Source organism: Anomaloglossus baeobatrachus, chromosome 4 (assembly GCF_048569485.1).
Source record: "Anomaloglossus baeobatrachus isolate aAnoBae1 chromosome 4, aAnoBae1.hap1, whole genome shotgun sequence".
NCBI classification, from domain to species: Eukaryota; Metazoa; Chordata; class Amphibia; order Anura; family Aromobatidae; genus Anomaloglossus; species Anomaloglossus baeobatrachus.
In genome coordinates, this window is record NC_134356.1 from 520,482,860 (window position 1) to 520,497,111 (window position 14,252).

Consider the following 14,252-nt stretch of genomic DNA (forward strand, 5'->3'; position numbering starts at 1 on the left):
CTGATTCCAACATTGAGTCACTTACTGATCTGCCTGCTGCAGTTTTGATAAAATCACTGTTTTCTCTGCAGCAAATCTACCAGTCCTCTGGATGCTGAGCTCTGTATAACCCCGCCCATGACATTGATTGGCAGAGTTTTGTGCATAGGGTAGGGAGAAAACCTATTGTGGCAGAGTTATACAGGGCTCATGAATATGGAAGACTACTTGGCAGCAGGTTTACTAGTTGTCTAGTGATAATCTTCTACTGATAAAACATTGATTTTATAAAAACTACAGTAAGCAGCCCAATAAGTGACATATCGCTGAAATCAGGGTCTCTGTCTCTATATTATGCTACTCTCAGACTAAGTGGCAAAAACCCAGATTCCTTCTATTGTAACATGTCAAGAATGTAACAAAGTGAACACAAACTATATGATCAAGAAAGACTTTAATTGTAGACCCCAGGTCAGTATAAAGAACAATGATTTCACAAAACATACTAGTTCATAATGCAATTATGGTACTACATAAAGGCCTATTCTGGGAGTCCAAGGCTACTGGGCAGGGGTGTGTGGTTTGGCAGATAACGCTTGTCTTGTTACTGGGTCAGAGAGGTCAGAAAATGTCGCCTTCTATGAATGATGCTAAAGATGCCATTATTTTTTCTTGAACAGCTAAATTCTTAGGCCAGAGTCACACTTGTGAGAGACTCGTGCAAGTCTTGCATCACATCACCCGACATGGCCTGCAGCTCTCCGGACAGGAGCATCTCAGCTGCAAAGAAATACATGCAGCCGACCCGCTACAGTCAGGAGAGTGTGTGGCCACGCCGGGAGATGCGATGGGAGACTCGCGGGAGTTTCTCGCAAGTGTGACTCCAGCCTTAGCAGAATGAACTGAGACGATTGAACCTGTGTTTTCAATTGTTTACTGATAAACTGTATTTGTCAATTATAGGTTGGAGTAGAAGGTGACATGTCACTCGGCCAAAGATCTCTGTGCCGCAGTTAATAATAATTTGTATTTATATTTCGCCAACATATTCCGCAGCGCTTTATAATTCAGAGGGGACATGTACAGACAATATGAGACAATACAAATAACAAAATTCAGATACCAAGAGGAGGGCCCTGCTCATAAGCTTACAGTCTATGAGGAAATAGGGGAGACACAAAAGGTGAATGGGGGGGAGAAATGCTTGTCATATATGGTCCAGCCACCGATTTAATAGGGAGTTCAAAACCAGCTGCATGGACCAGTTGTCAGCCAGAATTTATACAGGTACACAGTGTAAAAAGTACATGAAGATGAAGGAACCAGAAGATACAGGAGACAAGAACTGGAAGTAAATTTTATGAAGGGCATAAAGGGACTAGATTAGGTCAGGGTGGTGAAGTGATAGGCTAGTCTAAAGAAATGCGTTTTTAGGGCCCACTTAAAGGTGTGGATATGGGAATTAATCGGATTATTCTTGATAGTGTGTCCCAGAGAATTGGCGCAGCTCGTGAGAAATCTTGAAGACTGGAGTGGGAGGTTCGAATTATTGAGGATGTCAGTCTTAGGTCATTTGCAGAACGGAGGGCACAGGTAGGGTGATAGACAGATATGAGGGAGGTAATGTAGGGTGGTGCGAAACTGTGGAGAGCTTTGTGAGTGAGTGATAAATTTATATTGAATTCACTAACGGATAAGCAACCAGTGTAATGACTGGCACAGAGCAGAGGCATCAGTGAAGCGGTTGGAGAGGAAAATGATCCTGGCTGCGGCATTCAGAATGGATTGGAGAGGGGAGAGTTTAGTAACAGGAAGACCAATTAGTAAAGAATTACAATAATCCAGGCGAGAATGAATGAGAGCGACAGTAAGGGGTACTTTACACGCTGCGACATCGCTACCCATATATCGTCGGGGTCACGTCGTTAGTGACGCACATCTGGCGCCGGTAGCGACATCGCAGCGTGTGACAGAAATGAGCAACGATCAACGAGCGCATAAACTTGTAAAATCGTTGCTCGTTGACACGTCGTTCATTTCCTTAATATCGTTGCTGCTGCAGGTACGATGTTGTTCGTCGTTCATGCGGCAGCACACATCGCTATGTGTGACGCCGCAGGAACGACAAACATCTCCTTACCTGCATCCACCGGCAATGCGGAAGGAAGGAGGTGGGCGGGATGTTATGTCCTGCTCATCTCCGCCCCTCCGCTTCTATTGGCCGGCCCCTTAGTGACGTCGCGGTGACATCGAGGTGACGCCGAACGCTCCTCCCCCTTGAGGGAGGGATTGTTCGACAGTCACAGCGACGTCGCTGAAGAGGTATGTGCGTGTGAAGCTGCCGTAGCGATAATGTTCGCTACGGCAGCGATCACCACATATCGTTACAACGACGGGGGCGGGTGCTATCGTACGCGACATCGCTAGCAATTACTAGCGATGTCGCAGTGTGTAAAGTACCCCTAAGAGTTTTTGCAGAGTCAACGGTAAGAAAAGGACAAATTCTAGAGATGTTTTGAGGTGGAGGTGACATGAGCGAGTGAGTGAACATCATGGCATGATATAGAAACACCATGTCTGCAAACTGGGGTTCTGACCTGGCATAAATCCTAAGTTATATGAAAAGGCTTGTTAAAAAGCCAATTTTGACTTTTAGGATTGCTACTTTCAATAGGTGGCGCTAGAGTTTGTCTCCTTCCTCCCTGGAGAGATAATTTGAATATTTCCCAGAGGGGCACTGCAGCTATAAGTCCCCTTACTGACAGCCAGACTGGTTTATCAGGTCTCCGCAAGGAGAATAGTCTTCCCCGTGGTCCCCACTATAGCTTGTCATAGGCCAGATGAAATACCCATACTTTGAACTGATGAGGGGCAATCAACCCGAAACACCATATCTGCAAATTGGGGTTCTGATCTGGCATAAATCCTTAGTCATATGAAAAGGCGTGTTAAAGGGCCACTTTTGACTTTTAGGATTGCTACTTCCAATAGGTGGCGCTAGAGTTTGTCTCCTTCCTCTCTGGAGAAACAATTTAAATAGACAAATGTGGGCACATTTCATCCTTCAATGAACCGTGACAAGCAAATCAGAAAAAAACAAGCAGTTCTATGGCCCCTGAAGTGTTAATTGTTACATGGACCGGCTGAGCCCACTTTAGGAGTGTCCATATAGGCGATGACTTATGCCATATGCTATAGGAACAGGCATTTTCCACACGGCTCAGTCCTCCCCAGTAGATCATTACACCGCACAGCAGTACATGATTTCTACATTTTTACAGATCTCACATTGTTGATTTTTTGCCTTTCACTTATTTACGCTTTATCATTACAGGACAAAAGTCACCAAAAAAAGTAAAAGCTAAAACCTGTCAATTGTACATTACATAACCCTGTCCTCCCTAAGGCAGTCGCTGATTCACTGGTGATGCGGCAAAGTATACACCATACAGTAGTGTGATGGCACTTTTTCTTTTTTTCCATAAGTCGCTTGGTTTGCTGAGAAGTCACTTTCCATGAAGTCTCTTGGTCAGAACCTCTGGTCTGATAGACGGCCCGCAGTCTTGTGGCATGGAGAAATGTCTCTTAGAGTCATGACTGCCTAAGTTGGCGTATTCTTCTCATATTCCAGAATCTGATGCTTAATGTGCGAGAGTTTGTGGTGCAAGTATTCACAGCGGGTCTTCTCTTCCCTGTATCCAGGATATGTCTAGAAGAAGCGAGACATATACAGTTAGGTCCAGAAATATTTGGACAGTGACACAAGTTTTTTATTTTAGCTGTTTACAAAAACATGTTCAGAAATACAATTATATATATATAATATGGGCTGAAAGTGCACACTCCCAGCTGCAATATGAGAGTTTTCACATCCAAATCGGAGAAAGGGTTTAGAAATCATAGCTCTGTAATGCATAGCCTCCTCTTTTTCAAGGGACCAAAAGTAATTGGACAAGGGATTCTAAGGGCTGCAATTAACTCTGAAGGCGTCTCCCTCGTTAACCTGTAATCAATGAAGTAGTTAAAAGGTCTGGGGTTGATTACAGGTGTGTGGTTTTGCATTTGGAAGCTGTTGCTGTGACCAGACAACATGCGGTCTAAGGAACTCTCAATTGAGGTGAAGCAGAACATCCTGAGGCTGAAAAAAAAGAAAAAATCCATCAGAGAGATAGCAGACATGCTTGGAGTAGCAAAATCAACAGTCGGGTACATTCTGAGAAAAAAGGAATTGACTGGTGAGCTTGGGAACTCAAAAAGGCCTGGGCGTCCACGGATGACAACAGTGGTGGATGATCGCCGCATACTTTCTTGGGTGAAGAAGAACCCGTTCACAACATCAACTGAAGTCCAGAACACTCTCAGTGAAGTAGGTGTATCTGTCTCTAAGTCAACAGTAAAGAGAAGACTCCATGAAAGTAAATACAAAGGGTTCACATCTAGATGCAAACCATTCATCAATTCCAAAAATAGACAGGCCAGAGTTAAATTTGCTGAAAAACACCTCATGAAGCCAGCTCAGTTCTGGAAAAGTATTCTATGGACAGATGAGACAAAGATCAACCTGTACCAGAATGATGGGAAGAAAAAAGTTTGGAGAAGAAAGGGAACGGCACATGATCCAAGGCACACCACATCCTCTGTAAAACATGGTGGAGGCAACGTGATGGCATGGGCATGCATGGCTTTCAATGACACTGGGTCACTTGTGTTTATTGATGACATAACAGCAGACAAGAGTAGCCGGATGAATTCTGAAGTGTACCGGGATATACTTTCAGCCCAGATTCAGCCAAATGCCGCAAAGTTGATCGGACGGCGCTTCATAGTACAGATGGACAATGACCCCAAGCATACAGCCAAAGCTACCCAGGAGTTCATGAGTGCAAAAAAGTGGAACATTCTGCAATGGCCAAGTCAATCACCAGATCTTAACCCAATTGAGCATGCATTTCACTTGCTCAAATCCAGACTTAAGACGGAAAGACCCACAAACAAGCAAGACCTGAAGGCTGCGGCTGTAAAGGCCTGGCAAAGCATTAAGAAAGAGGAAACCCAGCGTTTGGTGATGTCCATGGGTTCCAGACTTAAGGCAGTGATTGCCTCCAAAGGATTCGCAACAAAATATTGAAAATAAAAATATTTTGTTTGGGTTTGGTTTATTTGTCCAATTACTTTTGACCTCCTAAAATGTGGAGTGTTTGTAAAGAAATGTGTACAATTCCTACAATTTCTATCAGATATTTTTGTTCAAACCTTCAAATTAAACGTTACAATCTGCACTTGAATTCTGTTGTAGAGGTTTCATTTCAAATCCAATGTGGTGGCATGCAGAGCCCAACTCGCGAAAATTGTGTCACTGTCCAAATATTTCTGGACCTAACTGTAACAGCCTTATAATTAGACGTACAGCACAGCTATACAGACGGACCGGCATTATATGTGGTATTTAGTTTTCGTATCTACTCACAAATTAGTAAATGTACCTTGTTTTTCCAAAAATAAGACCTCCGTCAAAAATAAGCCGTAGTAGCAGAAGTTTTCAGGATTTTCAGCGTAAGGCCTAAATATAAGACATCCCCCAAAAATAAGCCCTAGTCGCAGTTAAATAATGAAGTGTCCATGCAGATAAAAAAGTTAAAGATACTGCAGAACACTTCATTACAGAAAGCAAATACCCCCAGAAGAGAGAAGACAGAAAATCCCGCGATCATACTCACCAGATGCCAAACGGGAGGACATGCAGTGGAACGCACACCCACACACATCAGATCGCACACCCACACACATCAGATCGCACACCCACACACATCAGATCGCACACCCACACACATCAGAACGCACACCCACACACATCAGATCGCACACCCACACACATCAGAACGCACACACGTCAGATCGCACACCCACACCCATCAGATAGCATACCCACATCAGATCACACACCCACACACATCAGATCGCACACCCATCAGTTTGCACACCCATCAGATTGCACACCCACACACATCAGATTGCACACCCATCAGATTGCACACCCACACACATCAGACTGCACACCTATCAGATTACACACCCATCAGATTGCACACCCACACACATCAGATTGCACACACATACACATCAGATTGCACACCCATCAATTTGCACATCCACGCACACCAGATCGTGCGCACACAATCAGATCATGCACCCAATCAGATCGCACACCCACACACATCAGATCACGCACATACACACACACAAACATCAGATGGCGCATACACAATCACTCATCAGATCACACACCCACATCAGATCGTGCACACAATCAGATCACACCCCCACCCACCCACCCACCCACATCAGATCGCGCACATACACACACAATCACACATTTAATTGCACGTTTTTTTTTGGGAGAAAAAAGTATAAAACAGTGTCTTATTTTTGTAAAAACACGGTATCTGCGAAGCTTTGTTAGTCTTCTCAATACTGAGCTCTGTCTAATCCGCCATCATCATTGATTGACAGCTTTTTATCTACATTGTGCATCAGTGGTGAGAGTCCCATCCCCACCAAGACCCCATCCTGCCCCAGGTCCACCCATTTGTCAGAGCTAGGAGAAACTGGTGGAAAACGCCAAAAGTCGCAAAATTTAGATGCAAATCAGAGTTGTGCCTAAACTTGCAAAGCTTTTACAACAAAATTCTGGCGTGAAAGCATTACTGAATCGGGATCAATGTCTTTAAGATGCTTTTATAATCATATAAAGTAATAAAAAGTCTTACTTAATCTTACTTACAGACCGCTTCTTCAGCTCTGACCCTGCTGCAATTGTGATGTCATGTAACGGCTGCAGCTAATCACAGTAGTCTTGTGCCATCTACATCGGCATGACTGCTGTGCTCACAGCTGGCGTAGAACATCAGAGCTACAGCAGCAGCAACCAAGTAAAGCTGGTTTTCTTATTTTTAGACAATGCATTAAAAAATAAATATGGAAAATTCCTTTAACATTACACTACCTATACATTTGTTTTGTATGGTACAACCCTAATCTCCATCCTTTACTAATCCAAAATTGTAAGAGGTGGCATTGTCATGATAGAAATACAAGTGCATCTCAATAAATTAGAATATCATCAAAAAGTTAATTTATTTCAGTAATTCAATACAAAAAGGGAAACACATATTATATAGAGTCATTACACAGAGCGTGATCTATTACAAGAGTTTATTTCTGTTAATGTTGATGATTATGGCTTACAGCCAATGAAAACCCAAAAGTCATTATCTCAGAAAAACAATATTATATAAGACCAACTGAAAAAATTATTTTACACTCAGAAATGTTGGCGCCTACTGAAAAGTATGTACAGTAAATGCCTCAATACTTGGTCGGGGTTCCTTTTGCATGAATTACTGCATCAATGCAGCGTGTTATGGAGGTGAGCAGCCTGTGGCACTGCTGAGGTGTTATGGAAGACCAGGTTGCTTTGATAGGTTCTTGAATCACTGACTCCAGCAGCAGTCCACTCCTTGTGAATCTCCCCCAAATTTTTGAATGACTTTCTCTTAACAATCCTATCAAGGCTGCGGTTATCCCGGTTGCTTGTGCACCTTTATTTTACTACACTTTTTCCTTCCACTAAACTTTCCATTAATATGCTTGGATACAGCACTCTGTGAACAGCCAGCTTCATTAACAATGACCTTTTGTGGCTTACCGTCCTTGTGGCGTGTGTCAATGACTGTCTTCTGGACATCTGTAAAGTCAGCAGTGTTATCCATGATTGTGTAACCTACACAACCATTTTAAATACTTAGGAAGCCTTTGCAGATGTTTTGTGGTAAGTATTCTAAATTTCTGAGAAAATTAGTTGGGGTTTTCATTGGTTGTAAATCATAATCATCAACATTAACAGAAATAAACACTTGAAAATAAATAGATCACTCTGTTTGTAATGACTCTATATAATATTTGCACTTCCCTTTTTGTATTGAATTACTGAAATAAATCAACTTTTTCATGATATTCTAAGTTATTGAGATGCAGCTCTATATGAAAAAGAATGAGAAAACTATATTATATAAATATATAATACAGGCTCTCACCAATTTTTATCCACAGGAAGTCCCACCATTGCAGATCACATCTACTGAATAGATCATATAATATGAACAATATTTGCCAAAAAATCCACTTAAGTGATACAAACTCTTCTTACATAGTATATCGCCACCTGGTGGGCAGTGTGTCATGTGCAGACTCTCCCCACAGTCAGGACTCATTATTCACTGCAGAACAGTCAATAGAAAGATTTTGTCTTCTCTGCTGTGAAGAGTAGAGATGAGCGATGTTCGAGGTTCGCCAATTTCATGTTCAAGTGATTTGGGGGGTGTTCGAGTCGTTCGCCGAACTCGAACGATTTGCTAAAAGTTCGGCAGTTTGAGTTACGTTCGAGAACGGTTAGATCACCAAAAGCGTGGCTTTTCACAGTAAGTATGTGCGCACGTTGCGTATCTGCATGCGTCCTGCGTCCCCAGCACAATCCCTCTCTCTTTCCTACTTACCGATCACGGGCGTCTCGCTGCACGGCTGTAACAAATCTCCAGCGGCATTTCCTCTTTTGAAAATGGCTGCCGCTTTATTATTCAATTAGTTATTCCATGCTTTCCCCGCCCACCAGCGCCCATGGTTGGTTGCAGTCAGACACACCCCCACGATGAGTGACAGCTGTCTCACTGCAACCAATCACAGCCGCCGGCGGGCGGTCTATAAAAAAAAAAATGCGGTTCCCCCCATATTTGATACCAGCCAGGATAAAGCCACACAGCTAGAGGCTGGTATTGTCAGGATGGGGAGCGCCATATTATGGGGAGCCCACCACCCTAACAATATCACCCAGCAGCCGCCCAGAATAGCCGCATCCATTAGATGCGACAGTCCCGGGACTCCACCCAGCTCATCCCGAATTGCCCTTGTGCGGCAATCGGGGTAATAAGGAGTTAATCATGGCAGGCGTCTCCCCGAGATACCTTCCATGATTAAACTGTAAGTGAAAGTAAAGAAACACACACAGCGAAAAATCCTTTATTTGGAAATAAAGACAAAAAAATAACCTCATTTACCTCTTTATTAATCCCAAAACAACAATCCAGGTCCGAAGTAATCCACATGACACTGTCAGCTCTGCTACATGAAGCTGACAGTGAGCGCTCTGTGTCCTCTTCACGTAGCACTTGAAGTGAGCCGCGCTGTCACCAGACTTCACTCTGCAATGCAGAGGTCAAGATAACCAAATCTGCCTATGTTTCTCATTAGAGACAGTGGCTCAATAGATAGAGCTCTCGCCTAAGAAGCATTAGTTCACGAGTTCAAGTCCCGGCTGTCCTGGTAAAAAATTTAATTTATGTTTAATTTTAAATTATAATTATTATTTATTTATAATTATAATTTAATTTAATTATGCACTGAGGGGAGGAGCCGGACATCAGCTGTGAGCCACGGGACACACCTCTAAAATCGGAGCAGTTCACGGAATGAGGCTGCATTGCTCTCTCCTCTCTCTCTTTCTCTCTCTATTCTCTCTCCCTCTCTCTCTTTTTCTCTCTCTCCCTCTCTTTTTCTCTCTCTCTCTCCCTCTCTCTCTCCCTCTCTCTCTTTTCCTCAGTCTCTCTTTTTCTCTCTCTCTTCTCTCTCCCTCTCTCTCTTTCTCTCTCTCTCTCTTCTCTCTCCCTCTCTCTCTTTCTCTCTCTCTCTTTCTCTCAGTCTCTTTTTCCCTCTCTCTCTCTCTCTCTTCTCTTTCTCTCTTTTCTCGCTCTCTTTTCTCTATCTTCCCTCTCTATCTTCTTTCTCTCGCTCTCTCAGACCTGGCGATGATCAGCTGATGCGGTCACCTGACGGAATCAGCTGACACTATAAGTCGAGCGGTGAGGCCGGCTTTTTACCGCCCGGCTGGCTAAACTATCTAAACTGTTGGACAGGAGTCTGCACAGAAGTGTGTAGTTTTTGTTTTGCTTTTTTTTTGCACTGATGCATCAGCTGATTGTATAAAAGCTGTTTATACAATGAGCTGCTGTGTCATGTGATTCAGGCCCTTGAACCTGACACATCATCTGATCGATTTGCCTTCCAGCAAACCGATCACATGATATTGGATCCGGATTGGACGGCGCGGGACCCTTGACCCAGGATTACTGCGGAGGGGGGTTCTTTATTTCAATAAAGATGGAGTCACTAATTGTGTTGTGTTTTATTTTTAATAAAAATATTTTTCTGTGTTGTGTTTTTTTTTTTTATCTGTACTAGAAATTCATGGTGGCCATGTCTAATATTGGCGTGACACCATGAATTTCGGGCTTGGAGCCAGTTGAGAATATACAGCTAGCCCTAACCCCATTATTACCCAGCGAGCCACCCGTCACCAGGGCAGCTGAAAGAGTTGGATACAGTGCCAGAAGATGGCGCTTCTATGAAAGTGCCATTTTCTGGGGCAGCTGCGGACTGCAATTTGCAGCAGGGGTGCCCAGAAAGCTTGGGCACCCTGAGCTGAAGATGCCAATCCCCAGCTGCCTAGTTTTACCTGGCTGGACACAAAAATTGGGCGAAGGCCACGTCTTTTTTTTTTTTTTTAAATTATTTAATGAAATTCATGAAATAATTAAAAAAAAAGGGCTTCCCTATATTTCTGGTTCCCAGCCAGGTACAAATAGGCAGCTGGGGGTTGGGGGCAGCCCGTAGCTGCCTGCTGTACCTGGCTAGCATACAAATACATGGCGAAGCCCACATAATTTTTTTGGGGAGCAAAAAACTCCTGCAAACAGTAGTGGATGGAGTATGCTGAGCCTCGTAGTTCTGCAGCTGCTGTCTGCTGTCTGTCTGTATGGAGGAGAGCAGATAGCAGCTGCAGAACTACAAGGCTCAGCATGCTCCATTCACTAGTGTATGCAGGAGAGCAGACAGCAGCTGCAGAACTGCAAGGCTCAGCATACTCCATCCAGGACTGTATGCAGGAGTTTTTTGCCCCCCCAAAAAATGACGTGGGCTTTGCCATATTTTTGTATGCTAGCCAGGTACAGCAGGCAGGTACGGCTGCCCCCAACCCCCAGTTACCTATTTGCACCCGGCTGGGAACTAAAAAAATAGGGAAGCCCTGAAATAATTAAAAAAAAAAAATCGACATAGGCTTCGCCCCATTTTTGTGTCTAGCCAGGTACAACTAGGCAGCTGGGGATTGGAATCCGCAGCACAGGTTGGCCCGAGCTTTCTGGGCCCCTCTGCTGTGAATTGCAGTCTGCAGCCACCCCAGAAAATGGCGCTTTCATAGAAGCGCCATCATCTGGCGCTGTATCCAACTCTTCCAGCAGCCCTGAAGCCGGGTGGCTTGCTGGGTAATAATGGGTTAATACTAGCTTTGTTTTATTAGCTAGTATTAAGCCAGAGATTCTTAATGTCAGGCAAGTTTGACCCGGCCATTAATAATCTCCAATAAAGGGTTAAAAAAAGACACCACACAGAGAAAAAATACTTTTAATAGAAATAAATACACAGACACACTTAGAGACTCCATATTTATTACTCCCTGTCAGCCCTACACGATCCTGGTTTTCTGTCTTCTTTCTCCTTCAACCCATGCAGCTCTGCTACATCAGACAGCACTGCATGGGAGGAAGAACGCTGCTGCTCCCCGTGCAGTCTAATCACTCAGTGAGTGAGCAGAGGCTGCGGGCTGTAAGCGGTGACATCACCGTTGCCACCGTTACTATAGCAACGGCAATCTCCGATCACGTGATTCCCAGTGCCGCTATTTACTGGCTGTAACAGCCAGTCCCTGCATGTGGGCTGACTCTGTAAAGAGCGCCCACATGCAGGAACGGGGAAGCCGACCATGTGCCAGAGCATTTCGCCGGTACATGGAGATGCTGGAATGATCACCGCGTACCGGAGAGATGCACTGGCAGGACCTAGCATGACGTCTAGCCATGTGACCAGTCTGCAGCCAATGAGATAATAGACACGTGACTGGTCACATGCTTTTTTTGACGTCACGGAAGGTCCTATCATCAGTGCTGGTTACCGGGAGGAAGCAGCGATTATTGGAAGGAAAAGCGGCGGTAGACAGCATGCAGGGCGCATCGTGGGGACCTGTAAGTGTTATGGCAATGTTTATTAACTGTATGTGTACATGTATAATGTGTTTTTATGTGTTTCTGTTTGCCTCCCATTGTTTTCAATGGGGTTTGAATGGTTCGTCGAACGGTTCTCGAACGTTCGTCGAACGGAGCCTCCGTTCAACGAACCGAACCGAACTCGAACGCTAGGGGAGTGGCTCATCTCTAGTGAAGAGAGCAGCCCTCAGCAGTGTGGATAGATCTGCACATTGGCAACGCAATTTGTGACCACCAAGTGGTGCCATACAGGGGTAGAAAATGTCAAATTTGTAAAATTGCAAAAACTTTCAGATCTTATGATCTATACAGTGAATGGTGAGAAAACTCCATTTAAGAAAAGTGATGGTGTTTATTAGGCAGAATGTTTTTTCTGTTTCTCAGAAATGAAACTGCTGTAATACATTAAGGCTGCGTTCACATGTGAAGATTTTTTTTTATTACGTTTTTGAAGCCAAAAGCCAGAAATGGATTCAAGAGAAGGAGACGTCTGAGGCCTCAATACCGTACATCATTGTTACTTTGGAAGTTTTTTGGAGTCATTTGCTCTTGTTTAGTTTTTAGTATTTGTGCCTTATTCTCTTTATGATTTGGCCATTTTTCAAGTTTTCTTTAACTTTTTTTTTTCCTGGATAGCTTTGCTTATCCAGATATTTTAAACATATTAATTAAATGCGACTTTTACACAAAATATTGCATTTTCAGTTCATCTCACTTCAGTTCTGGCCTGGAGTAAGGCTTCTGGTGGATTTATTTAACGGTCTTTTACATGAACCTGTGACTTTTTAAAGGTTTTGCAACCTTTTTGGCTAAAAAGTTGCAAGAAACCTCCTTGAGGCTATGTGTGCACTAGAAAGTGACTTTTTCGTAAGAAAAAAACGGACCCTCTGAAAGAATCCCGTACCCGCAGTAAAAAAAAAACGCGGTAAAACCACACCCGCGTTTTTGCCTCGATTTGCTACGGAATTACCGTGGATTTTCCGCAAGTTGGTCCTCGCGGATTTTTACCATTATCTATGGCAAAAACCGCAGGTACCTGCGGAAAAGAAGTGACATGCACATTAAATCCGCAGCGGAAAATCCGCAGGTATAAAAAAACGCTGTGTGCGCATATTTTTTAAAACCTATAGATTTTGCTGGGGAATGACTGCAGCAATGTTAGACACACTTTCTGCAGCAAATCCGCGGCAAAATCCGCGGTAAATCCGCAGCGTGCGCACAGGGCCTTAAAAATGACAGGAGTAAGGATCCTTTTTTATTTTGCGTTGTGTGCACCATTTTGAAGAATTTGGTGCAAAAAATACAAAAAGAGAAAAAAAGAAAAGTGACTCCAATAAAATCCAATGAATCCAAACTCAGGCTTTTCTTTACAGGAGTCTACCATTTATGATCTGTTTCTGGTTTTGACAAGAAAAACTGCATAAAAAACCTGACCATGTAAACCCAGCCTAATGCACTGGACAGTAAAACCACTGACTTGAAAAGCTGAGATCACATATCCAGTAATCGCCTGTTAGAACAGATCCTGCAGAGATCCGTTGGGAAACTTTTTTGCAAAAACAACTTTTTTCGTCTGTTGTTAAATAACTCAGTTTTTTTTTTAACACTGGAGAACGGATCCGTTAACGGATTGCTAATTAGTCATCCATTTTTCTTTCATTTGTAAAGGATCCGTTTTTTTCTTACAGGATCCGTTTCAAATATAAGATAAATAGTAACCCGTTAACAGATCCTCCATAGACTCCAATGTTAAAAAAAAGGATCCAGCAAAAATCATTTTACCACAGGATCTCTGCAGAATCCATTCTAACGGATGATTATAGGACATGTACTGGGGCAATGTCCTAGTTTTCTATGAATTTTTTTTTTTTTATTATTTTTTTAATGAGGCAGATTGCAAAGTGAATGTGTAAGTATACGTACCTTCTTGAACTTCTTATATTCTGACAGAATCTTATTTTCAACCACCTAAAATAGGAAAATAATAACATTTTTACAAAGGTTTTCAATGAACAGATTCTCACAAAGACAAAGAAAACAAATATGTAACAATATATCTGTTGTATAGATCTAACCAATGTAAAACAGTATGCAGACATTTCAATGAAGTGCAAGTACAAAATA

The 14,252-nt window shown here is 43.1% G+C and overlaps 1 protein-coding gene across 1 annotated transcript in view; it reads right to left on the reverse strand.

Annotated features, from left to right (window-relative positions):
- Positions 1 to 425: 425 nt before the first annotated feature.
- ELL3 (elongation factor for RNA polymerase II 3) overlaps positions 426 to 14,252 on the reverse strand; it is a 228,729-nt gene continuing 214,902 nt past the window's right edge. Inside the window, exons 11-12 of the mRNA XM_075345885.1 lie at positions 14,052 to 14,096; positions 426 to 3,688 (exon numbers count right to left, since the gene is read on the reverse strand). Coding sequence (XP_075202000.1) covers positions 3,581 to 3,688; positions 14,052 to 14,096 — 153 coding nt within the window. The 3' untranslated portion in view covers positions 426 to 3,580. The remainder of the gene's footprint in view (positions 3,689 to 14,051; positions 14,097 to 14,252) is intronic.